The 26,418-nt window shown below is 42.4% G+C and overlaps 1 protein-coding gene across 2 annotated transcripts in view; it reads right to left on the bottom strand.

Annotated features, from left to right (window-relative positions):
* The window catches only part of PAG1 (phosphoprotein membrane anchor with glycosphingolipid microdomains 1), a 105,090-nt gene that overhangs the window by 4,428 nt on the left and 74,244 nt on the right, over positions 1–26,418 (bottom strand). For both annotated transcript variants that reach the window (XM_054283896.1, XM_054283986.1), the window contains exons 3-7: positions 11,851–12,062; positions 9,131–9,182; positions 8,498–8,594; positions 4,844–5,433; positions 337–396 (exon numbers count right to left, since the gene is read on the bottom strand). In XM_054283896.1, coding sequence (XP_054139871.1) covers positions 337–396; positions 4,844–5,433; positions 8,498–8,594; positions 9,131–9,182; positions 11,851–11,975 — 924 coding nt within the window. In that variant the 5' untranslated portion in view covers positions 11,976–12,062. The remainder of the gene's footprint in view (positions 1–336; positions 397–4,843; positions 5,434–8,497; positions 8,595–9,130; positions 9,183–11,850; positions 12,063–26,418) is intronic.

Genomic DNA, 26,418 nt, shown 5'->3' with positions numbered 1-26,418 from the left:
GCATGGGGAAGGTGGAGCATATGTTTCAAAAGGCTGCTGGTTATTCTTCTTGAGAAGGTTTTGTCACCCAAATCAAGAAATTACCCTAACGATCAACTAATTGTGGCCTCCTATTGCTTTCTGACACCATTTTTAACCTATGGGCCTGATACAGCCATATGTCAGAATACCTCTGATTTTAGGAATGGTTCTCTGTGCAGAGAACCTTGGGCTTTCATTTTCCTTTCACACAAGTTTCACCTTTCTTGGATTCTGCTTAATCACCCAGAGCTTATGCTAATTTGTGCCTAAAAATTGGTCTCTAGTTAGTTACTGAATTTCATGCAAGAAACCTACCTCATCTTCTGTAAGAGATGGATCTTCCTCTCGAGACTTGTAAGACACTGAACTAAGCCTCTGTAAAAAAGGAAGAAAGAAAGAAAATAAAAGGCTCATTACCCATCAGCAGTGTGAAATCTATAATAAAACCCTCCCATTTTAATCAATACATTATATTTTATGGTCATTTGCTCTCAAGTTCCATTATACATAGCTAATACCCCCACTATTCAGAGTACTTCTCTGGAGATTACAGCCCTGAGGTTGGTAAAGTTTTTTTAATGTATCTGCTGTTATCCTGACCTGAAAAGGGTAAAAATAATGCAATGGTTAAAAAAACCACTTCACCACTGTATCCCTGCCTTTACACCCCCTATGAAGTATCTGCAGAGGCTTCTGAACAATTAGAATTCAGCTGTTGTGATACACCAGTTGCCCTTTCACAGGATTTTCAGATACACTTTTAGATGACAGAAGAACAATACTCAGCTGACACCTTCTGGAGGATTGTTACCCTTCATTCTGTAGATCCTGGTCGTGCTGCATGGGAGAGCTGTGTCCCCCACCCCTGGAATGCAGTTCCTGTGCAGAGGTGCTCAGCAGCCTGGCCTGACAACCACTCTGACCTGCTGCAGCCCACCCTGAGCTGGAGCCAGGTCACACAGCAGAGGCACTGAAGGATGGAGGGCTTGGTTTGCTATCAAGTCTAATTTCAAGCATCTAAAGTGTTCTGTGTAAAACAGGTCATGAAACATCAGGGGAAAAGCATTTTGCTCTTACGAAAATCATCTTCAGACTTTTACAGCCCTGCTGCTGCACATGAATGGCTCCTCCCTGGGCCAAGAAGGCTCTGCTGGACTCCTGCTCCACAGTGATTCAGAGGGAGCCTTCCAGCACTGTAAAAGGCTGTATTCTGGACTTTCACACAACTTCTCCAACTAAAATACTTCATACCACCTTCAGTGCAAGCCAACATGGAGACATGGAGGACTAGAGCTATTTTCAGCACAGTTAATAAAATACTACTTCCAGGCACACAACTTGTTTTCTTTTTTCTTTTTTTTTTTTTTTCTCAGAGGCTCATTGTGATAGATTCTTTCCTCCTTCCATTTTCTTCTTGTTTTTACTTCTGGTAAATACCAAACTTCAGATTCCTAGGCACTTCTGACAGACCCTGGCCCAAAGCACACTGAAGTTCTGCCTACTGCACCCGAAGAGCTTCCCTCACACTGACAAGCTCCCTCACTTCTTTCTCACTGACTGGAGAACAGTGCTCTTTAACCTGTGGTTTGTTTACTCTTAAAAAAACCAACCAACCAACCAACCAACCAACCAACCGAAAAAACCCAAAAAAAACAAAAGAAAAAGGAAAAGTTCAAATATATTTTGGCCTTGTATTAAATCTGCTTCACTACAGCAACTTAGTTTAGTCTTTCCTATCTGCATCTATTTCTGCTGGGGAGTAAGCTACTAATTTCATCCTCACACATTAGAACAAGCATGTGCTCATAAAATTCTTCAGTGATTTTTCTGTCATCAGTGTGTCTATAAGCACCAGGTGTCAGGACCCCTTCTACACTTTCCCACTCAAGTACTGATAAACACCCCAGGGTGTTTGCCATCCTGTGCTGTTCCCCTGATACAGCATTCTTTCTTCTAAATGTGAAGCTTGTGACACATCTGTTTTGGAGGATATTGTTATCTTGAAAACTTAAATCCCACTTGCCCCTAAACATTTTGTACCTAGCAACATTTTAAACTATGCTGAAACCTCAACAGTAGCAACACGTGTCCTTATTTGCCTTCCACTTTCCTTTTGTTCCTCGACAACACTTGATATTTTGCTCTTTGGCTCAGCTGCTGCTCCTGACTTGGGCACAAGAACAAGGACATTCTCCTCTGGTGCATTTGTAAGAGATGCTTTGCTCATCCTCAGGCTGTGCAAGGCTGAAATGGCATGGCAGCAGCCAAATGGACACACAGATAGCACTTCTACCAGTGCGCACTCTGGAAAGACCTGGGTGAAAAAGGAGATTCATACTTCTTTTTTAAATAAAAGAAAGAACTAAAGAAATCTATTCTGCTTTTTCATTTTTATTAGAAGAATGATGTTCAAGGTTTTGCAGGTGACAGAGGCCTGTAAGAGGCCTTGTGCTGTTAAAGGTGCCTTTCTTCCCAAGTCTTTCCAAAGGATTTGGCTGGGTCACAGCCAAAAACCTGTTTAGGTAAATTTTCATCTGTTATTGCACACCTGGCTCTTACAAGGATGCCTGGTAGTTTTCATGCTGTTATATAAAGGAATGGTCTCTGGCTTGGTCTACCTAGTTCTCTCCCAGACTGGAGTGCTTCGGGGACTGGCATGGGCTGGGGATCACCCTAGCTGCCCTCTTTTAGACAGTGAGACAGCTTGGACACAGTTTGTTCCCTCAGCTGGCAGGTACAAGCCTTGGTTACACAGGAGCCTCCCTGCCTGTCCCTTCTGTGTGCCCTCATCATAGTGAGGGAGACATACACACAACATCTGTCTTCATCAGGGCCAGGGCAGAAGGCTGAAGAGTTTGGGATACAGATGTCATGCTAAACAAAGCAGCTGAGTAGACTCATAGAAAGGAAGCAAAACCAGAAACACCTATGGGGTCTAGCTAAAAGAGTTATCAGTGTAACATACATTTCCATGAACATCTTGGTTTTGGTCGCCACATCACAAAACCAGGCATTGCTCTGCTTTGCTTGAAGCAGCAAAATACAGGGAGAAGCTATCATCATCACAACAGAAAAACAATCCCCCAGCCCCCTCCCCACACAATGCCAACAATAATGACATTTATATATTCCATCAATTACCATCTCCAGCTCTGCTGCAGCTGTAGCTCTCAAGGACAGGACAGGCACACCCGATGCATAATGCATGTACCCAGCAGCGTGGACAGCCATGATCTGATGCTGCCCAAGACTGAACTCAGGGTGCCTTCAGCTCTGAATAAATTTTAATTAGACAAACACCTTTTTTTCTGGCACTTAGGGGACTGCATGTGTCATCTCTTGATTAATCCTTCAAAACCTGAACCATTTTAATCAATTCCCACTCCTGGCAGTTACTGACACTGCATACACGGTGTGCTGGGGAGCTACAGAGCAGCAAAGGCTTTTCCTTTGTATTGGTGCCTGGGAAGTACAATTGCTTTCTGCTAGTCTTTTCACACCTGGTAGGAAAAATATCGCTTTTACACTAAGCTGTTTATCTAAAAGTTTAATTAGAAATTACTTATGGCTGGAATGTGGGAGGGGGGAATGTTTCTGGATTATTGTTGACAGTCACATCTTAATTTTTTGCTTAATGAGCTCATTGTTGTAAAAATGTGCACTGAAGAGTCCAGCTAAGCAATTTTTATACTGCAAGAAGTCTTCAGGTTTTATTCATTTGGGCTATCTTGTGCTTTACAAGTTACATGGTCAGTTATTTATTTAACAAGATACTCTTCTGCCTTCTTCCTGGATTACTGAAATTCTTCAAATAAGAGAACAAACAAAACCAAGTAACAATACCTCAGCTCTGCTGTGATTTTTCACTTACATGTTTACATTAAAAAGTCACATTGCATCTTAAGAATTTTTTGGAAATTTTCATCAATACCTACCTAATATTATTTGATGACTTGGACACCAAAAATCTCCTAAACCTTTCATTCACAATTAATAAGAAGATATTGAAACATGCTCAAAAATGCAAACTCAACAGTTTATGAAAAGTCTGCTATGATCTGAAAGCATCCTTAAAATGACTTCTGGTAAAAATCTACAAATGGGAAAAGAAACCATTGAAAATGTCATAATTCTATATTTCAAGGAATTCACCACAACTCGTTCCTAGGGAGGAAGCATAAGCTGCTGAGAAAACTTCACTTTTGGCTGTGATTTCAGCACTTAGAAATTCCTTACACTCTGTTTATACGTGACATGCAGGATTTGACAAATATAAAAGCGTAGAGCTGCAATCTCTCTCTCTTTCTATCCCTCTCTCCTACAGGCAAAGACAAAGTCAGTGCCTAACACTTGCATAGCTAAGTCAAGGTGGCCCAAAGAAAGAGGCACATCTAAAGTAAGGACATCCCCCAAGGATGCCCCCCTCTCCTTTTTGTAAGTTGCAGTTTCATGAGAACAAAAAAGAACAATATATAGATGGTGACAGAGATACTGCATGTCCTTTGTAATAGCTTCCACAAGTATAATACCATCAAACAAAGAAGCAGAAGCCTCCTATGCAATTCCTGGATGATATTTGGGAAAAGCCTTTTGTACTGCATAGCTGCAACAGTCAAAAATACAGGCAGCAATAGAATGAGCATATACCTCTAAAGCAAGGATTCGACTATACATTATCATATTTCCATTTACAGTCTTGCTTCATCTTGAGTGGGGTTTCTTTCTTGTTATTTTTTATTACTGAAAAATAAAATCCTCTCCCACCCATATTTCCCAATCATTATTTGGCTGTTTGATGAGGACAAATATTTGCAGTATTTACCTTTTCTGGTTTACTCGCTCCTTCTGTCACTTCTTCTTCCACTTCTTTTTCTTGCACATTTTCATTTTCATCAAGAAGTTTCATGGGTACTGGAGGGGGAAGCTCATCCTCTACATCTGGAATGTTGTCAAGAGGACTTTCTGAATTTGCACTTTGGCGACTCTTCTTATTTCGGTCAACAGATGCATATTCTGCTGACTCAATTCTGCACTCAGGAATCTGATTCTGACCTTCAGAAACTGTCAGTGAAGCCTTTGATTTGCTGCTAGAGTTCCCTTCCATGCTGACTACTGCTCCAACATCTTTAATTTCCTTCACAGTTTCATACAAGCAGTCTTCAACTATGTTCTCCTGAGAGGAGCTGTCCTTCAAGACTTCATAAGGCCCTTCCATTCCAAGACCTTGATCATTTTCTGCATTTCTAGATGAGATTATAGTTTCCATGGGGTTGTTAGGGGGAATACTGGGTAGTTCCCGGCTCTGGTGACATTTTATAGACTTTCCGAGACTATCCTGTTGATCTAGTAGATCAGATGTCTGTACTTCTTCATAAGGCTGGATACAGGCAGCTGTACTGTCCTCAGAAAGAACTAAAGAAAATTACAGACAAGTATTACAAACAAAGGCATAACTAAAAGGTGTGATTTGGTACTCTCTGCATCACTTTGGTTTTGTGACATGCTGGAAAGGATAAATGATGCTAATGCCTGGAAATGCCTAGTGATTAGCATGCTTTTTGCTTGTCAAAAGGTTTCAGTTAGAGACATTTCTGCACTCTACTGGTAAAATATCTTTCTCACAACATCTAAAATAGTCTGTACGCCCCCAAGTCACATTATATGGCAACAGCATTCACTGTCAGAACAGGGGGTGGGATATTCAGCTGCCTTGTACTCAGTTTCACTGAATGATTACAGAGTGCTCAGTAGTCTCAGATGGGAAACAGGTGGGAGGCCTCAAACCAAGAGCCTTAAAAAAATCCTCGTCAGATTTTCCTCTTTGCATTTCCCCATTCTTTGGAATCAAAAGGAAAGCGTTCCTTCTTCCTCTCCACCATCCTTCAGCTCGTTTAACATGCTGGCCCAGTTCTGGTTGGAGCTGCACTTTGCTCAGCCCTCCCTGCAGGCTCCAGCAGGAGCTCCCCACCGAGGGCTGAGCCATCCTTCTCTTAGTCTCGCAGCACATAATGCTGCTTGACAACCTACTAACGAGCTGGCCATATGCACAAGAGACAAGACTAGACTTCAGGAGGTAGTGTCAGGCAGAACACGTTGTTTCAGGTCCCAGAAGTGGGCCACATGTCATTGTCACTAGAGGAATTAGGAACTGAAATGTATGGGGCTTCTCATCTTACAGCACACGTGTGACATCTGTGTGCATTCATGGGCATATACAAGCATGTTTCAAGCACGGTAGGTAACTTTACCTCACACTATTTCTGTAAAAAATCACTTCTGAACAGCTTTACTTTTCCTAGTACAGTTCCTAAGGCACTATCTCAACAAAAACAACCCATTCTTCTGTGTCCTTCAGTGTGTTTGACATGGTGACAGAAACGTTGCCAAAGCAATCGATGCCCTTGATTTGGTGGTTGCCATGGGCATTGCTTTCTCTTGTGTTCAGGGCATGCAGACACAGTCAGCACCTGCAGGGAGCCATACCCTGACTGCAAAACTCAGGACAGAACTGGAGGTGTGAGATGATAATCACTGTCTGAATGGGAGATAGGAGTTTTGCCTTTCTGCTCCTTGATTCTAGGGATTTCTGTGCTGTGCTGAACACCCTTACAGAACCCAGAAAGCACACACTCCATACAGGCTGGAGGGGATAATCAAAAGCAATGAAAGCTTAGGTTTCTGTATTTTTGTGGTTATGGGTGGTATCACAGAAGGGGTTAGTGTAGCTGAAGGGTTGGCATAGATAAGACAATGCTGGCAGGTTGGGTAAAGGAAAAAAACATAGCATTTGATGGTTCCTCTTCCATAGCCCTGCCCCTGCTCAAAAAGCTAGCAGAAACAATAATAAAAAGTAGTATTAACAAAAAGTGCATAAATTGTGAGTAAGAAATTAAAGCTCAGGGGTTCCTGTTATTCAGAAGGGCTGTTATGCAGAGTGTAAGCTGAGTATAATATCAGACAGTCTGTCTGAAAACTGTCTGCTGGTTGACAGCACACCTTTTAGCAGCAGCTCTGACAGCTGCACACGTGGTGACTCATGGCAGAGAGAAATACTTCCATTCTGCAGGGCTTTTTTCTGCACATCAAGTCCTCAGGGAACCACACACCTACATACACAACAAGCCAATGGATGGGAACAGCAATTAGCTGCAAAAACAAAGTTTAAAAATTACTTTGGACGCTTGTCCCTAAGGGGTAAAGTCTAGACAGCTTAGCCTCTGGTTGCAGGAGATGAGGAGAGAGCTCTAAGTTGGAGTGCAGCCCCTGGTGTTGGTGTTAGTGTGAAGACAACAGTTGGCTCCCAGTGGCTCTGAGCTGAGAGTGAGTTTATTTTTAGGTGCAGCTGAGTAAAATATTTTCCAGTGATACTTCAGGGTGAAAAATTTTGAGTGTTCAGCAAAGCAAAGACTAAGGAAAAAAAAAGGAAGCCTATTTATGTTGCCTGTTTTCTAAAATATAAAAATATAAGTGACAGCACAGCACAGGACTGTGATCCAAAGCTGTGATCTCTGGAGGAGGACTTGAAATATGTCCCTAAGTTCCTGGAGCACTTTTGAACCTCTAAGGTGCAGCTTCATCTTCTGGTTTTATCCCAGTCCCATAGCTTACCAAGGTTAGGGAAGGTCCCATTCTCTGCCTGGTGACCTGGTCAATCTGCAGGTATGGCTTGGTGACACACACCTGGTGGCCCAGGAGAGGACCTCAGCAGCTCCCAGTGCTGGCTGGAGGGCTGGGAGCAGCAGCGTGGGGCTGTGCCAGAGCACGCCCAGGAGTGTGCGGATGCCATGGGACACAGAGAGAGCAACAGCAAGCCTTTCTCACAGCGGCTTGTGAGAATTTTCAGGGAGTTGTAAGAATGTAATAACTTGTTAGTATAAACAATCTGCAGGTGGTGTTTTGCTACTTTGTCTTTCTGTTCTTCTCAAAGATAGTGTATGAGAAAGGTGTTTTTGTTAACTAGCCAATCAAACAGAATGTATCATTTATTACCATTTTATTATAGGTTTTTATCATTTTATTATTGTTTTATTATCACTCTTATTATTATCGTTTATTGTTCACTCTGTATTATTATCTTTTGTTATCACTCTATAAAAACCACGTGGTTCTTTAGAATAAAGCCTTCTTTGCTCTTTCTGCACTACTGCCTCTCACCTGTTCCTGTGTCGTTCTCAACACGAGAGTAACAGAGTGGAGATGCAGTCTAAACCTCCCAAATCTCCATGAGACGATCACCTCCACTGACCTCCCAGCAAGGCAAACAACTCCATGGCATTTTTTAACTTGGCTGTAAGTTCTGTGTGATCTGGTGTCAGACCTGCAGAGGTGTGCAGAGTATTCTGACAGATGGCTTGCCTGTGTGCTTGGAAAACTGCTGGCTGGCAAGCTGAAACCCGAGGGATCAGCAGCGCTCAGCTGAGGAGGGAGCTGTGAGCAGCGCTGGCTCATCGCACCCGCAGGGGCTGCCCGGACTCACCCTCTCCGTTGCTCAGGGCTCCGTTCTGCTCGCTGTTTGGGGGAGGCTCCGTTACAGAACTGGTGATGGAATGGCTGAACACCTCCTTCTCGGAAGGCTGCAACACACAGCAGGGACTGCTGGATCACAATCAACGCTGACGTGAACAAGCACAACAACAAATTGCATTCCCATCTCTGGGGCTCTGACCCACAGGTATTACTGGGCAGGAGAAGCAAACCATGCCAGCTAGATTCAAAGATTTAAGTGCCTGTCTTTGCAGATGTTAAATAGAAATAAATGCCAAGATGTTCAGAGTGATGTCCTTCTCAAGCTTTACGGTACTAGACATTGCTATGGCTTTAACCCTTGAGAAGACAGCAGCTGACAAAGGGTACACTGTACACTGCCTTGGGCTGCAGATGGAGTGAAGGGAAGGCTGGAGTACAGGGGTGGCAGAAAGGGCACTGAGAAAATGCAGATTATCAGGATCTACACAAGTTTTCCTCCTCTTCCCGTTCTGCAACTTTTGAAGTTTCCCATGCTCAACCATCTCGAAATTCCTGAGCTATATTCCAATCTGTTGTATTTTGCAAGGAGCTTAGTACAAACCAACCACAAGACAGACACAAGCTGCCAGAAATAAATACTTACCACATTCATCAGATTTTCATGATCTCCATTCTGATTTTTTGCCTTCTTTTCCCTTAATGAAAAAGACACATGAATTTTTACTACAAATTATGCTAATATACAAATACCAATCATTCATAGACCTTACACTCCTGCAGGGAACAGAACTATGATTCACAACAATACTGAACATGGAATAACTGAAAATTATTACAGCAATTGGTATGACCTCTGTGTAAAAACACCATTGAGGCAGAATGGCGACAGACATAACTGAAGAGGTACAACAAACACACAAAACCCTTCTTCTCACTCAATGTGAGATCACAGTGAGAAGTGACTGATGGTTATTACAATGTAATAAAATAATTATGCAGAGACAGGACATTGGGGAATGGCTTCAAAGTGAAAGGGAGTAGGTTTAGATTAAATAATAGGAAAAAATTCTTTACTGTGAGGGTGGTGAGGCACTGGAACAAAATGCTCCAATAAGTAACTATTGGTGGATGCCCCATCCCTGGCAGTGCTCAAGGCCAGGCTGGATGGGGCTCTGAGCAACCTGGTCTAGTGAAACGTGTCCCTGCCTATGACAGGGAACTAGATGATTTCTAAAGTCTCTTCCAACCCAGGCCATTCTATGGTTCTATGATAATAAAAATATTATTCTTTAATCATATCTGAAATTCTTAGATATACATTCTGGTTACAGACTGCTTAGGAAGTCCCTTAAACTGCATCAGAAAAAAGTGTGTATCCTATGAGGAATTAGAAAAGGTCAACAAAATCCAGGTAATTAAAAATGCCAGTCAAATTGATAATAAGCATAAGCAGTTCAAAAAGGTGTACAAATTTCACAGCAGCAGGGGCCTACATTTTTAAAGGAATCCTGCTTCCCTCGGTCCTTCAAAGGAATCTAAGTGTGGATCACATTTCCATTTTTACCATTTGGGAAATATAGCTCTTATTCAGAAATACTGCAATACAGTATGAGCTTAAAATAATGTTAGTCCTTCCCCTAGATGAAAAGTCAAATAAAAATTGAGAAAATATTGACAAGATGAAACTTTTGCTTCTTCTGAAGTCTGCAGTGAACTGAACTTCCACATTAGCAACTGTTAAAATTCTACCTAATTGGGAAATACCAAAACAGCAAATGAGCATGCACCAATGCAGAGCTGAGAAAGTTAAAAGCTGAATTTCCTCTCTGGAAATTTTTCTGACTCTGATATTTTAGAAAGAACAAACTTTATTCAGTTTTCTATGTCCTCATCCATTTTTCAAGAGGAAGCCAGGAAGAAATTCTGCACAACTGCATTTATGCATAAACAACCTGCCCTACAGAATGACCCGAAACAACAGATATTATGTCCAAACTAGCAACACAAGAATTTATTAAAAAAACACCACCAGAATATTTCAGGCAATGTATCTCTGTAACTGCAAAGATCACTCAGGGGTTTGACCCATCTTTCTAGAAAAGGTTCAAGGATTGGTATGTTACAAAACAAAACACAGAATTATAGAATCATTTGGGTTGGAAAAGGCCTTAAAGATGATACACAGCACCTAAATGCAATGTCTGTGGGCTGAAGAGTATTTAAAATAGGGTTCCTACTTTTAAATAATTAAGAAAAAAATCTACTATTTTTTACACAGATATCACAGGAAACTGTGACAATAAGAAGATACTGAAGTGTCAACTCACAGTTTACAAAAGTGTTTCTCCTGAATCACATGAAATTACTTGTTCTAACTTAGGCTTTTTAGGGTTTCAACCAACTCTGGGACCTGGTTTTGCCCACAACTGTTTTTTGCATGGCGGGCATTAGATAAATCCTGCTGAAAAACAAAGTCTTCCACTGTAGACACATCTTGTGCCAATACAGTGCATTTTATGGCTGCACAATTTCCTCAATGTTCTCAAAGCTGAAGGGGTGAAAGCACATGCTCCTTACAGGCACATGCACCCAAACTGCCGATTTTGCTGCTCTAGTGGATTTTTCCCCCATAGACTTGGCTGGTTCAGCTGTGCTTACAAAACAGAGCAATATGGACCAAGCAGTGCCACTCCTGACAGCGAGGGGTCAGCCTGCTCTGGCCTGTGGAGGGCACCGTGGGCAGAGTGCAGGCTGCCCCCTCCCTGTGCAGCCAGCAGGGCTCAGAGTGCGTGTCAAGAAGGAGCCTTGAAAGATGCATACACAAAGCCAGTTATAGTGCCTGTATTGGTGAAATTGAATCCTCTCATGGAGAAGAAAATAAGGATAGGGCACAAGGCATTGATTAGCACCACTGTTTGATCCTGACTTGTTTTTTGCATGAAAGGCAGGATCAATACTACATTCCCAATACTTCAGGAACGGCCACAGCAAAGCTGAAGTACATAATCACTTCCCTTTCCTTTTTACCTAGACTTTTTTATGGTCCTGTTTAGCCCACCTAATGTTCTCAGTTTCAGCTTAAGGGTGTGATTTGCTAACACTCAGTGTCTACCTGTGCTTCAGGCTTCTGCTTAGGAGAAACCACCAAATAAACACAATTGTGTACTTCCTTCACAGCAAAAAAAAAAAAAAAAAAAAAAAAAAAATTAGATTTTAGAATGAATAGAACTGTTCAAACTGAAGTTTGCTCTGAAAACTGTACCTTTCTTTTTTAATTTCTGTACCTCAGTCCTCAGTGTTTCCTGGTAACTACTGATACATGAAGCTATGTCCAAAGTGAACCATTGAGCCCTGGAGCCTTACCCATTGCAGCTGGAGCAAAGGAAGATGAGGAAGGTGAGGAACAAGAGTGTTGTCATGGCTGCCAAACTTCCCCACAGGATTACGTGGATCTGTCCAGTGCCTAAAAAAACACCCTCCAGCCCCATGGTACTAGCAGGAGCTGGTATCACTTGGGGTTGAAGAAGTTACTCCTCGAAGAAGACTGACATCTGTGCTGCATGCACCTTCTGTTTCTGCAGAAGGAAAGAAAAACACCATCAGAGGTTAAGAGAAATTTTGAAGATAATGAATCTGACAGCTACAAGTCTGGCAGGAGAGATTTTCAAATCCAGATCTTATGAAAACCAGTTTCAAGTACAAGCCAGCCAGCCAAAGAGATTTTCTGCTACATTTCTGACAGTAACATAGAACAGATCTGTCAAATATTAACACAAGCTGTTACCTATCTACAATCTCAATATGAATAAAAGGTAGTACAGCATCTCCGTACTTGTATCTTCAGGAAAAGACTTATAAATCTGCTTTGAGGGCCAGAGTAATCTATTTTGTGGTTATATTTGCAAATTTTATTGAAAAATGAGCTTTTGAAACCAGCTACAACTTCTGCAAAGACAACAAGCCAAAAGAGCTGCAGCAAACATTCACCTCCTCTCTCAGTCTCACCTGCCTGCCTGTGATTGGAGGCTTAAAGTGCAGTGACAAATAAACTAGGTAAGTCTTTGAAAGGAATACCACAAACACCTTTCTCACAGCAGATAAGATCCTGTCTCATTTCTGTGTGACATGCGTATTTTCTTAATAGTGTGTCTGGAGAGTAACAATACTGAACTTTCTTTTTTAGCTTCTCCACACATGAGTCTGTGAAAACAACAGTGCAAAGTAAACAGGGTCTTTTTTAAGAACTTGAATAAACACAACTTTTGCTACAGCACAGCAGCCCGTGGGGAAGACTGCTGGGTAAATCCTATTTGTGACATACAAGTTTTGGTATACAATACATTCTAAAATCCTGTACATACATTTAGTGCAATATATTGTTGACATGGCAAAATTAAAAAGAAGTTATTAATTCTTCACTGCTGAAGGTAACAATTCCTCCATAATTTGGGAACAGGTTATGCAAAGCCTATTTACAGGCTTTCAGCCTGACTTGATTGATAAAAACTGAAATAGAATACAATGGCTAAGAAATGAGCAGATATATTTTGGGAATGAAAAAGTAGCACAAATATAAGATTGACAATGTGTAAAGCCACTAATGACTTACTTTAACACATACATTTTCATAGAATTTCTTTTTTGGTATAGGAAATTTGTATGTAGATATGTTTATTTCTTTGCAGCAGAAGCATCCTTTGTAAAAACAAATTCAACTAGGTGCTAATATCATACTTGCATACAAAAACATATCACCATTTTGTTATTAAAATCTTACAAGAAAAGAAGATTTATCTCCAGAAAAAGCCACTCAGATCAAAGTAAATCTGGTAAATTAGAGAAGATAGTAGCTAGACATAACAACTAAGGTGATTGGGTAGCTTGGGTAGCTCTTACAAGTAACATTTCTGTTCCTGCATAAAATGAACTCAGTCATTTCAACCATGCAGGATCAGACTTCTGAACACCTTCCAACACGAACCTTATTAATTTATCCACAGTGGATAAATGGTTTTAAAAAAAAAATTCCCTTTAGGTAATAATGGCATTATATGTAAATTGATATGGGAAGAAACAAACAAAAGATGGGAAAAGTTGCTGATCCTGAAAACATCAATTTCAAGGTGTAGTTAAATATTTTAGGTTTGGGCAAGAAAGAAGAAAGCCAGACATTGTGTAACTTCTGCAAACCCCTAAATGCACAGGAAGAACAGGTGCCACACACCTGGGCAAAGCACAAACATCTCACTGGTGGTTTTGAGCACTGAGAGCCAAGAGCCACCGCTCCTCAGCGATGACCACTGCCAAGCAATGTGCCTCTCTGCTTATCTGGGCAGAGCCTGGAAAATCAAACATTTAAAAGCAGCGGCAGATCACTCTAAAAGTTGTGTATGCAGCAGATGACACAGCTCTGCCTCATCCCTATTTTAAAGCCCAGGTTGGGTTATTTCTACCGTGAGTCACAGTCACTGACTGTGAAATGGAGAGACCTTAAGGGAAACTGAATCAGGTTTAGTCAGGAGAAAACTTGGTGTAATGCCCACAAATACCTCTGTGATGTCATGCAAGGGCACTGTGCATTGGAATGGATTCCTGTAAAGGTGATGGACTGTCCTCATCCAGAAAACATTACCAAGCACACTGTGCTAGCTGCCTTAACTGGCTCCAAATCCTTGTTAAGATGGTTGAATAGAAAGTACTTCCCTTCTAAGCTTTTCTTTTTTGTGAATTTTCAAAGACATTTTCTGCCCTGCTAAAACTTAGGAAAAATTAATAAAAATCTTTTCATTTCTTTTGTCCAATCCTTTTGCCTTCAAAACCCCCTAATTTTCTTTTTTCCTTGGAAAAAAAAAGATTAAATGAAAATGGAATGTAAAGACAAAGGAAACTGAGCAAAATAAGTTTTCAGCACTTTTGTTATCTTTTTTCCTTAGTTATCCCAAGAAATAAGTGAAAACAGCAGCAGGGGCTGAATGAAAATGAAAACAAGAAACTATTTTTTTTAAATATTGAAAAGGAAGTGGCGGAAGGAAGTGGCGGAAGGAAGTAGCGGAAGTGGCGGAAGTGGTGGAAGTGGCAGAAGGAAGGAAGGAAGGAAGGAAGTGGCGGAAGGAAGGAAGTGGCGGAAGGAAGGAAGGAAGGAAGTGGCGGAAGTGGCGGAAGGGAGTGGTGGAAGGAAGGGGCGGAAGGAAGTGGCGGAAGGAAGGAAGTGGCGGAAGGAAGGAAGGAAGTGGCGGAAGGAAGGAAGGAAGTGGCGGAAGGAAGGAAGGAAGGAAGGAAGTGGCGGAAGGAAGGAAGGAAGGGGCGGAAGGAAGTGGCGGAAGGAAGTGGCAGAAGGAAGTGGCGGAAGGAAGTGGCAGAAGGAAGTGGCGGAAGTGGGGGAAGGAAGGAAAGAAAGAAAGAAGGAAAGAAGGAAAGGAAAGAAGGAAAGAAGGAAGGAAGGAAGGAAGGAAGGAAGGAAGGAAGGAAGGAAGGAAGGAAGGAAGGAAAGAAAGAAAGAAAGAAAGAAAGAAAGAAAGAAAGAGAAAGAAAGAAAGAAGACGGAGAATAGGAATTTAAAGTATTTTTCTTAAAACAGAAGCACATTTTTATTTTCTTTTAGAGCAGACACAGACCTGTCTTGAAAGATACTTAAATTATTTCTACTACTAAGGTCATAATTTTGTATCTACTCTGAAGAAGGATACTTTACTCTCAAAAGACTAAGTAATGTAGCTTAAGCTAATACTGTAAGGAAAGTGGGTTTTTAAAATTCGAAATATATATTCTTAAGTTTCCAGGACTTTAAATAAAGATAACATTTAAGCTAAGGAAAGCTCAGGCTACATGGGGAGCAGTCCCATGGAAAAGCTCTGTCTTTGAAGGCTTCAGAACAGAGTTAGAAGTGCTGGTCTGAGCCAGAGCAGAGGGAGCTAAGACTGAACTTCAAAAGGAGTGAGATAAAGAGTCAGTCAAGGAAGACCTCTCTGACTGATGTCAGGAGTGAAGCACAAGACATGAGGCATCCCACCAGGCAGAAGTCAAAGCAGCAAAGGGAATGACCAAGGCCAGAAGATGCAGTTAATTTACAGGAAAGCAGCACGAAATGCCTTGACTATATGCTGAGAGAAAGAGGTCAGAACAGGACGGAAAAGCACAGTGGCACTTGAACCAGGGGAGGTGACTGCTGCAGACACCTGTGCAGCAGAACAGAGAAATAACAGGAACAGACTGATGGCAGGTGAAGCCCTGAATGAAGGAAGCTGAGCAGGCAAAATGTGACAAGTGATTCCTCTCAGCTCCTTGAACAGCAGGAGTTTAGCATAAGTGCTAAAGGGCCTAGAATCTGCTCAGCACACATGACAACCAGAAGTAAATACAATTACAACATAAAAACATCTCAGTCTGCCAGTACCTAAAGGGGACTCAGAGGAAAACTACTGAGGGACTTTTTTTAAAGGGCATGTAGTGATAGAACAAGGGGGAGTGGCTTTAAACTGAGAGTGGGTTTAGACTAGATCTCAAAGGAAATTTTTTTACAGCGAGGGTGGTGAGGCATTGGAACAGGTTGCCCAGAGAAGTTGAGGATGCCCCATCCCTGGAAGTGTTAAACACCAGCTTCGATGGAGCTCTGAGCAGCTGTGTCTAGTGAAAAGAGTCCCTGCCCTGGCAGGTGAGTTGGAACTGGATGACCTTCAATGTCCCTTCCTACCCAGGCCATTCTATGATTCTGTGGTTCTAGATTCACCCTCTGTGAACCCTTACCATGCAGTGACATCAGAGAGCTTGCTCTTTCTGTTCAATGCCTCCCAAAAAATGAGGCTGAAATAATATTCACCCAGGCTGGGGAATATTCCAGGAGAGCTCCTGGAATGCTTGAAGCTGGACCAGCACCCATCAGCTGGCCCAACCAGCCCTGGACAGAAACCTGGCAAAGACAGACGGAAAACACAACTGCCTGAACTTCCTCTGCTTCCACTATGTGAATGCCTGGACACTAAAACATCAATGCCTTGGATTTAGGAGATGTTCCTGAGGCTGGCTTTAAAGAGAAACTTATTTCAAATCATAATGATGGAACAACAAGCAGCTAATTTTTAAGAGCTTTCTGACAGCTGAAACGATTAACTCCTGCTCTTACAGTGGAAAGTGATATTGTGCTGCCCTCTGGTGAATCTCTCTGTTTGGGGTCTGGGATTTGTGGCTCCTATGAGGTGATTCAGAGCTCGGTGCAAACTCTGGAGTTCAGTGGGGCCCTGCATCTGTCAGGCACAAAATAGTCCTACCTCCACCCCTGGAAATCTGTCAAATAGTTCAACCTTGCAGACAGACACTGCTGAGACAGAATAGTGGTCAATGGAACTGTTTGGGGTTTTTAAAATTATTTTCTGGTGTGACAACCATTTAAAGATAAAGATTTCTTCCACTGTACCCTTTCCACAGAACTCTGCACACAAGTTGTTGGGGATGCTGAACTCTTAAAGAGAATAACAGAGAAAGGCCTGGAACATGAGGGTAAGAAACCTGGTTATTTCATCTATGGCAAAATCTAAACAATATAGTCTGCATTCACATGTCAAAGTCACTACCAGTTCAGAAAACTAATCTTTACACTATATAAAATTTGGATAAAATTTCTTCTGCTTGTGGGAACTTCTTGCTTTTTAGACATCAATATTTGCCATTATTGAAATCCCTATGATAAATGATGCCTGTAGCCATTCCTCCAAAATTGCACTTAAATGCCCAATTTTATTTGTGGTTTCAAAATGACAGATATTTTGTTGCATAACCCACGCTTTTATGGTGAATAATGTGTTATTTTTGCTTGTGGCTGTTGCAGGGATAAAGCAGAGCTGATGCAGTTCAGGATGAAGTGATGATGAGGAGAATGCAATTTTGGTTCCAAAAGACCTGTACCTGGAGTGAAGCAGATAGGCTGCAACTCTGGGAAGCACATGAAGCATGAATTTTAACTGGTGGGGAAGCTGCTGCAAAAGTCTGGGGTGAGACCCAAACACCTTTGAAGATGTTCCTTCAAATACAGGTGCATCCAAAAGACCCTTCAGGACACTTCAGGTCCAGGGTCTGGCCAGGATTTTCTGAGCAAAGTCCTGCCTGAGTTGATGGTGGCACATGCAAAGGATGTGCTTGTGACAGGCAGATGCCATCCTCTGGTGTCCCAGCAGGAGATGGCAGCGTGTCCCTCTCCCTTGGCTTCTGGGTTTAGAGCAGCTTCATTCACCGCCTGCTGAAAAGAACACTCAGCCCATGCCTTCCAAAGGGAAAAGAGTGGGAAATGTCAACAGCTTCACCTCTCTGGGTTTCTTAATGAATTATAGACGGAGCACAGGCAAGAGACTGAATTGTTCTGACAAGTGAGCGACTTAGAATGCGAGAAGGCAAACGCGAGAGGACAGGAGGGATTCACAGAGGCTGCGGGATTGGGGCAGCCAGGCTGTGCTCAGCGAACGGGGGCACTGCCCAGGTGCCTCATGTGCTCACCCCCAAGCTCTTTTAGGGACTCCCTTGGGAACTGCTCAGGCTCCTACTGCTCTCTTTGCCCTGCCACCCCTCTGGCTCCCAGGGCTCGCAGTTATCCACTGCTAAACTGCAAAACAGATCAGGGCGATGAGACGGTTTGGAAGATCCCCTCCACCCCACAGCAGGCCTGGCAAGGAGCAGGGAGAGTGGGAAAGAAGGTTGGAATTTTTATATGAGATTTTTATTACTCTGGTAGCAAACCCCCAGAGAGCTGTATTAAACCAGAAAATGGGGAAGTACAAGATGTGTGGACCCACAAACTGAGACAGGAGTTGAGAAGTATGAAGCAATGTCTTGTCGACATCCAGCTGCAAATGCTGTCATTCAACCACAAAACCAGAAACCTGGGCTGCAACAAACAGGCAACAGCAGAAATTTTCCTGCACATATGACTAACACCTCTCAATGTAAGAGCCTTTCATCTTCTGTTCCTCCAAATCCTGAAAATACACTTTCGCTATGAAGATAGCATCCTACAGGAGACCAGAGGATTTACCTTACTCCCACTATAGAAAATTCTCTCTGCAACTTCTGACCCAGCTCAGGCACCAGCAGGCAGAGTATGTCTCCAAGGGCCCAAAGACAGAGCACACCCCTTGTATGGGACACCCTCAAGGCCACCCTAAAGAGAACACCTGAAGGCAGGCAATCCCCAACTCCTGTACCCAGAGCAGCTCACACCAAACTACACAGCTCATTTGGAGAAGGGGGAGGACGTGGAAATGCACTTTGCTCAATCCATAACCATTTCCATGTCAGGACTGTTCTCTGCAAGCAAATACCATGGTGCTGGCAGGAAAATGCCATTTGTGCTCCTGAAACAGCCCTTAAGTGTAGCACTGTGCTGACCTGTGTTAAAATGAAATCAAAGCACCCTTCCTTCTCCTAAACAACCTTCCTTTAAATCTCTTGATTTTAAGTTTAATGTGTTTTCTGACCTTTTCCACTATGTGGCCTAACCAGGCTTTAACTGCAGAGTAGCTGGAGGCAGCTCCTGAGTGTCTCCTTTCTGTGACTTGCCACAGTTGGTGGATTCCTGACAGCATAACCCAATGAGACATTACACACATGCTTAATGACATCATCAGGGCTGCATTTCTTCTTGTGTGGGCAAAATACCTGGGTCAAACTCTTCATAGGTATCTCCCTACTGCAAGTCCTGCTTTGGAGCCTGTCTGCAGAAGCTGGTGGGAGTTGTGCTTTAATGAACATTAAGGTTGGGTCCATTGCAGTAAATGAAGCATGTTGGAGATAACTGTCTTGTACAGCCAAAGCCCACAATCTCATACTCTCTTATTCTCCACAGAATGGGGATTGTATCATCTTCCAGAAGTGGTCCCTGACCAGAGCTAACTCCTGAGTTATGCATGGGATTGGTTTTGAGAAAGAGCCTTTTGACTACAGCCAAAATTATGCTTCAGGGTGTTCTAACTTGGTAAACCCACATCTTTTGTGTTTCATGCTGGGCATCTGATAACAGGGGGTCCTTTGGACCTTAATCCCCCTGTACTAGAGATCCTTCTCTTCTCTCAGTACTTCTCCACACAGGACATGCCCAGCTCTCTATCCACTCCAGCTCCTCTTCCTCTCTCAGTTCCCAGTCCTTTTTGCTGCCTCAGGCAATCACCTCTGCTACAGGTGACAAAGACTAATTAAGATATCAAAATAGGAATAAGTGTGCATGACAGCCTAATAAAATAAATACAAAGATGTCAAGATTTTATCAAAAAGAGACATTTCAGATAATTGTCAGGCATTGCCACATTAAAATAGATGATACTATGGAACAGCCTGAATACACAAATGTGTTCCTTGCTTTTGGTATTAAGTGAATAAGAGCAATTGCAATTAAATGCTTCTGGAGACAGTAGCTGACAGGATTGCTGTTTAGACTGAGGTGCTGCCTGCAGAACATTTCCTAACACCACAGTGTTACTGGAGTCAAGATAGTGAAGTTTCTTCACAGGCACTTAAAAAACATTGTAAAACATATTTGTAACTGGTCAAATTGCTGTTTCTGCATCTGCAATGGCTTCTTTTGGCTTCTAGCATTCTAAATGTAGATCCAGTACTCAGCTACACAAACCTTAAGACTAAGATCCCCTTTCTCATGCAGTACCTAGTGCATTTTGCTTTTAGGGTTCCTATGCACTAAATCAGGACAAATACTTTCCTACAACAGGTTAAAGCTCTTCTGGTGGTGCAGTTGTGTTTTGAGCTGCTTGGCTTGGCAGCACCCATTTATGAGAACACTTCAAGACAGACACATCTTATTCCAGGCTGTGAAGACCAGATGTGCACATAATTAAGGCCTGGTCCTGAAAGCCTGATGCTGGAAGGAATTACTGACATGGACTGAGCTGCTCTTGCAGGCTGTCAGATGAGCCTTGCAGAGACTGTGCATGCCATAAGCCTTCAAAACAGTTCATGATTCTGCTTTGTAAGGCAGCAGAATAATGAGGTTCTGATCTAATGTACCTGTACCTACCTCTTCAGAAATCATGGCTGGTTTATCAAAGGATGTGTGTGCTCTATAATGCAAAATCAGATCTAAGACAAAACAGAACAGTCCCAAACCACTGGTCACTTTTGACCCCTTCTAAACCCTAACATCTTCTAGAGAGAAACCACATCTCCCTGAACCCATCTATCTGTGGCACTGCAGAAAAATTAAAAAGCCTCTTGCAGGAGTAAAGGCTGACCTATGCCACAATCTGCATTCATACTCCAAGCAACTCATTCATGCCTTGTCAGACCACGTCACCTCAAGGTTAATGTATTCAAACTTGACCTGACTTCTCCTGCCGCTCTCTCCTTTCTATTCCTACCAGAACTCTAGTAAGTGCACACAAGCCTGCAGTGCAGGCAGCCTCTCCTCAGAAAGAAAGAAATTTGGGAAAGTGGAAAGAGTCAGGAAAGTTGTATGAACAATTAAGTGTGTGAATTCAAGGGCTCACTTCAAGACAGTGGAATAGTTTTCCTAAAATGATGGAGGATTTCAGAAAATAAGAGATGTCACTAGCAAGGTTTCATAGCAGGCTGTAAAACTAAATTTTCAAAGGAAGGTGAGCATAATTGCATGTGAATGTGATTATGTCCCCGTGAAACACAGTCTGCATCCTGGGGTTAATATACATGCATAATTATGCACCTAACCTGTCACAGAGCTATCACATTTATTTCCCACATTCACAAGGTTTTTCTGTGTATAAGCCATACACAGAAATCTCTGCCAAATGCAGTTTCCATTATAAATCAGGCCCTGAGCAAAGAGGTTTGTAACAAACGTTAAAGCTCACAAATTTATTCCACAGTGGCTAATAAGGCTTTCCCCATTCCACTACCAGCAGTACAAACCTCCCCCAGCACAAACAGGGAGAAGGGGAGTGCTGAGGCCGCAGCTCTCAAATGCAGAGCACCGGCTGAGCTTGGCCAGCTGCTGAGGAAGAATCCCATAATGAAGCCTCTGTGCAACAGCTCCTAGGAACAGCACCACATATTTTCCCCAGGCTTTAGCAGCCAAATAATGACTGTCTCAAATGAGACAGCAGAAAAGCTTTATCTGCTGAGTGACCATGCCAAAGATTACAGCTTAATTGTAGCATTATTGTGCTCTTTCCCACACCCCCACAATATCCCATATTGCTTTCTGGCTGCAGTGAGGCAATTAGACCACGATTACTGCATACTTTAGAGCATATAGAAATGAAAGCTGTCTTTGTGTTTTCCAGCTCTGACACAACTACTCCTGATAGCTTTGCTTTTCCTGGAACTAGATGCTCTTTCATATTAAACAAGGCCTGTTTATAATTTCACTTTGTTTATGCAATTCTACTATGCCAAGTCCCCTTTCAGTTTTTGCAGTGCAACCACATTTCAAGCAACCCTTTTGCCATCTCAGGTAATAATAATGGAAACTGAGAAATTCCCCCTAGCTTGGGAAGTAGGCACACACAGAGTTTGTCTCAGTCATCTGACCTAAAAGACATCTAAAATCCATGGCAATTGTACTTGTTCTCAAACTGCTGTTTGAATCAGGCCCATGACACAATACAACAAATAGATGGTACTTTTCCAGATGCTACTTCCAGTTTCCAAAGGACTCCAACTGTATAAATTGCAAAATATGCAGCAGCAAAACACAATGCTTTGATTGTTCCCAATGAAATATTGCTCTTTTTCTTCCCCCACCACCCCCCCCCAAAAAAAAAGAAAAAAAAAAGACTCCTACTTAGAATGAGATTCCACTTATTTACATTTCTAAAACCAGTCCTTGGTTTACTCAGATACTATCTACAGAGTCCCACCTGTGAGATCTCACCCCTGTTCCCATCACAGGGGAAGACTAAATGACTTCTACTAATACCAAACTTTCATATTGCTCAAATTGTATTACTGATAGTGAGAATAACTCTACCTAAAATGAGAAATTTAAAAAAATGTATCCAACAGTCAGGACGATACCACCTTTTAAAGTGCCTTGAGTGAGATGCACCAATCCCAATTTTTAAAAAAATTAATCAAAATAATTTTAAATTTAAACAGCCCATATTACTGAGTGCCAATGCTATAATAAAATCTGTGGATATAAATGTCTGGAAGACAGGAGTGTTCCAGGGAAGCTAAGTGATGGTCCTTGGAGGTAGAATACAAATTAAATCACAAGGGCCTGTTGTATTTATGATTAAGTAATCTTGAAACAAAAGGAATTAGTGACAATTGAGCTTTGTGATATCCCACAACAAGAGAGGCAGCTGTGATTGAACTTGGTGACAAATCTATTTGAAGAAAACAGAGTTCACCTTACAATAACAGGTGTAGTGTTATTTCAAGCCCAAATTTCATTTCACTTTAATTGATTCAATAAAATAATTTTAAACTTTTTAGCATTTGTATCTCATTAGGAATGTCAGCTTTTCTTAAGCATTTGGTGCATATATGCAGAGCCTTCGTCATTGCTGGAGATGGTCCCTGTCTTGAAGAGTTTACTTTTTGTCAAAATAAAACCAAGACAGCACATGAGAGAATCCCTGTCTCAATAACTTCATTTTCATGAAAAAATGTCCAAGGCAAAGAAGGATTTGGTGGGTTTTGAAGAGTTCTTGCAACTTATCCAGATAGCTGGTGTCCCCACTCAGCACCGCCTCTCCGTGATCTTTGTTTTCTCTGAGTTGGAAACACAGCTGTGTGTTCCCTGAGGGAAGGTGCCACCTTAATTCAATCTTGTAAAAATAATCTAAGCTGGCTGCCTCCATGCTCTGCATGATCAGCAACGACTCACTTCTTCCTGTGGAGAGAGGGGAACCTTCAAAGTGAGCTGTGAAGGTCATCCCTCATCTCTGACAGACCACTGACCTTTCAGAGACCTAGAATTAGGAGAGGAGATATCTATAAATCATGGACAAAACCAGGGGAGGTTAATGTGTGCTGACCCAATGGGAAGGGCCTCAGATGCACTCCTCTGAGCTGGCCTCCTTGGCTGACCCATCACACCAGACAGTGTGGATAACTAAACCTTTGGGCACCAGGAGCAGCCCTGACAGACCACACCTTTTCACAGCCTCACTCTGTGGCACAATTTCATTGCAATTTCTCCCTGAGACCAGCATAATGACATTGTTCTGCCCTTTCAACTGGAAGCAGAGCTGGGGTAAATGAAAGCATCACTTGCTTTGGACACTCCAATATCCTGTGGATTCACCTCCCCACTGAGCCACAGGCAGCGTCCTGCTTGGCACCTGCAGCAGCATGGAGCAGGGAAGCAAAATCTTGTGCTGCCCTCCACCCCAACGTTGTGACACATGGTGCATTTCATCCACCTTCTCTCCTGCTCTGGAGAGTGAAATATAAAACCTTGGGCTTGACCCCAACAGACCTAGGCAGCAGAAACTAATCATGAGTCCTGCAGGAGTGATCTACGAGCTGGGTACCACCCCCCTCAACACAGCCAAACCCCTTACTGCTTCATCCTGACACACAGCAAATGCAATTATGAGATCTAATCAACTGCAACTAATGTAATTCTCAAAGTCTTCACAGCTAACGAAAACCAGGTCTTCCCCTTCTTGATTTAATTGAGATGTTTGGTTGTTCACACACCGTGGAAAAGAAACCCTCCATAAAGCTTTGTATGAATATTGCATTTGCATATCCAGCCTGTCACAGTATTGGGCTCTTTTTCCTGGCTGTTGGATATTACATGGTAGGAACCTGTCTGTGAAGGGAAGTGGACTTCAGAAAATAAATACTTTCTCACATTGTTTCAAGGGAAATCTCCAGTCTGCATGTCATCTACTAACTACCCCTTTGTAGCCTGAACTTGGCTTAAAAAAGCATTTCCTTAACATGAATAAATCATGATCCCTAGTAAAAATACCCTCCTCCTGCATTAAAGCAAGAATCAGAAGACAGAATTTGGCCTGTAGCTTGTAAACTCAAATTTGTTGAATAACAAATGACTAAAGAAAATCCCTTTTCCCCCCTTTCTCCAGTGTGTTCTTCTTGTTGCCTGTTGGCATTGGGTTTTTCTGCAGTTTAAGCATCACTATTGCTTCGAGACTTCCCCTGCCTCTGTGCTTTCCTGTGTCATCATCAGCATTACTGTCACAGGAGGCTCTACAGGATGGGCAGCACTGCAGAGAGAAGGACAAATACATCAAGCCTCCTGCAAAAAGTTTTGCTGCTACCTTGAGTTACAAGTTGCCAAAGCACGATGACAGAGAAGCAGTGGCAGGTAGGCAGGATAAGCAGAGTTGCATCACTTCATGCAATCAACAACCAGCTGGGCTTTGCTTCTCCCAGGTTTCTCTGCTGTGCTGACCCAAATCATGACTTTTCCCCCACAGAATGTAGTCCTGTTAAGGTTTTGAAAGAGAAGACTGAGATTTGATGAAAGCCTGTCAGGATACAGGATAACTGCTCTCCAGAGACAGGAGAGACAGTCAAGACAGACCAGGTAAGAACAGTCTTTCACCAGTGATGTATGTTATCTTTCACCAGATAACAAGCTCAAAACCTTTGTAGGACTGATCACATAAGCAGGTGTCATTCCCCCAGCAGCTGAGGAGTCTCCAGCTGTGTGGGTGTGACCACAGCAGGCACAGCAGGCCTGGGCCCACAAAAGCAGGTCCTGCCTCTGCTCCTGCATGGCCAGGAAGCCTCCACCTCTGTTATCCTGCCTCCTCTTGGCACCTTCACCCACCCTCTGCAGCCCACCCAACCTTGTTCCTCCTTCCACAGCTGCCCCCTCCTCCTTTCCAAAGGCCACACCAGTGCTGCCACAGTGCCACAGCTCCATGAGCTCGGTGCTTCTAGCAGAGAGCACGGCCACCCTGACTATTCACTGTTTCCCACCCTGGGCAGCCTTTTTGGTTTATCACTCCTCCTTTGGATTACTTTTCTGTAATAATGTGCCCATCAAACACCCACACAAACGCTTTTAAAAAGACTTAAAAAAACTACCAACACTGATAACAACATGTATTTATTACTTTGGTTATGGCCTATTGGTATCAGAATGCCCAAGTGGTGAAGAAAGCGCATGTCAGAAACACAAAGAGCAGATGCTGAGAAAGCATTCTCTGAGAGAGAGAATGGAATGATAAAAGTTAGGCAGTAGAAGAGCTCACCTAAAATGTGTTAAATAGCCTTAAGCACTATACCAGACACAAACATACACAATAATGAGTAGTCAGCTGAAGAACATATACAGCTACAATATACCACATCCCACCCAAGAATTTCAACAATTACTTATTTTTTACAATTTATCATTACACCACTGTTATAACACCCTGTTCAGGTTCCATTTTCCTGAACCAAGGAATCTGGATTTCATCTGCTTTATTCTTTGAGAAATGTGCCATGCTCAGGCCTCTTGTAATACATCCTGAACATGGTTCATTTTAAAGGATAACCTAATGCTATATGGTGAAAAAAGCTTTTCCATCCCTTTTCATCACTTTGGGACATAGTTTTATTGCAAAGCAATCCAATTCTGCAGAAGGAAACAGTTTTCAAAGAAACCACTTCTAAGTCAAGAGAGTGACCATTAGTTATTGAAAGCTGAAACACTTACAGTTTGATTTGATGGCCGTGACAGTAAATTAATTTTTCCTTTTGTTGAAAATTTTTCTTGACTGCAATGAACACCTGGCAAACTGCCTGATGAACAAAGGTCATCTAGCTCTGCATTTACTTTGATCCAATACCAAATTTATGTGCTACTTTCAGAAAAAACAACCATGCCATCCTTTTAGAGAGTCCTTTTTGAGTTTTCAACTGACTTGAAATGTATGATTGCAGACATTAGTTTGGGGCAGCTGCTAAACTACATGCTTTGCTATGTATTTCCATGAGTTATTCAACCAACAGAAGAATTGCAAGACTTAGTTCATCTGGAAGAAAGCA

The sequence above is a fragment of the Melozone crissalis genome, unplaced genomic scaffold (assembly GCF_028551555.1).
Source record: "Melozone crissalis strain CALT ecotype California unplaced genomic scaffold, PUWL_Pcris_2 ptg000002l_1, whole genome shotgun sequence".
Lineage (NCBI taxonomy): Eukaryota > Metazoa > Chordata > Aves > Passeriformes > Passerellidae > Melozone > Melozone crissalis.
Note: the sequence above shows the minus strand (reverse complement) of the source record. Positions and strands in the feature narration are given on the sequence as shown.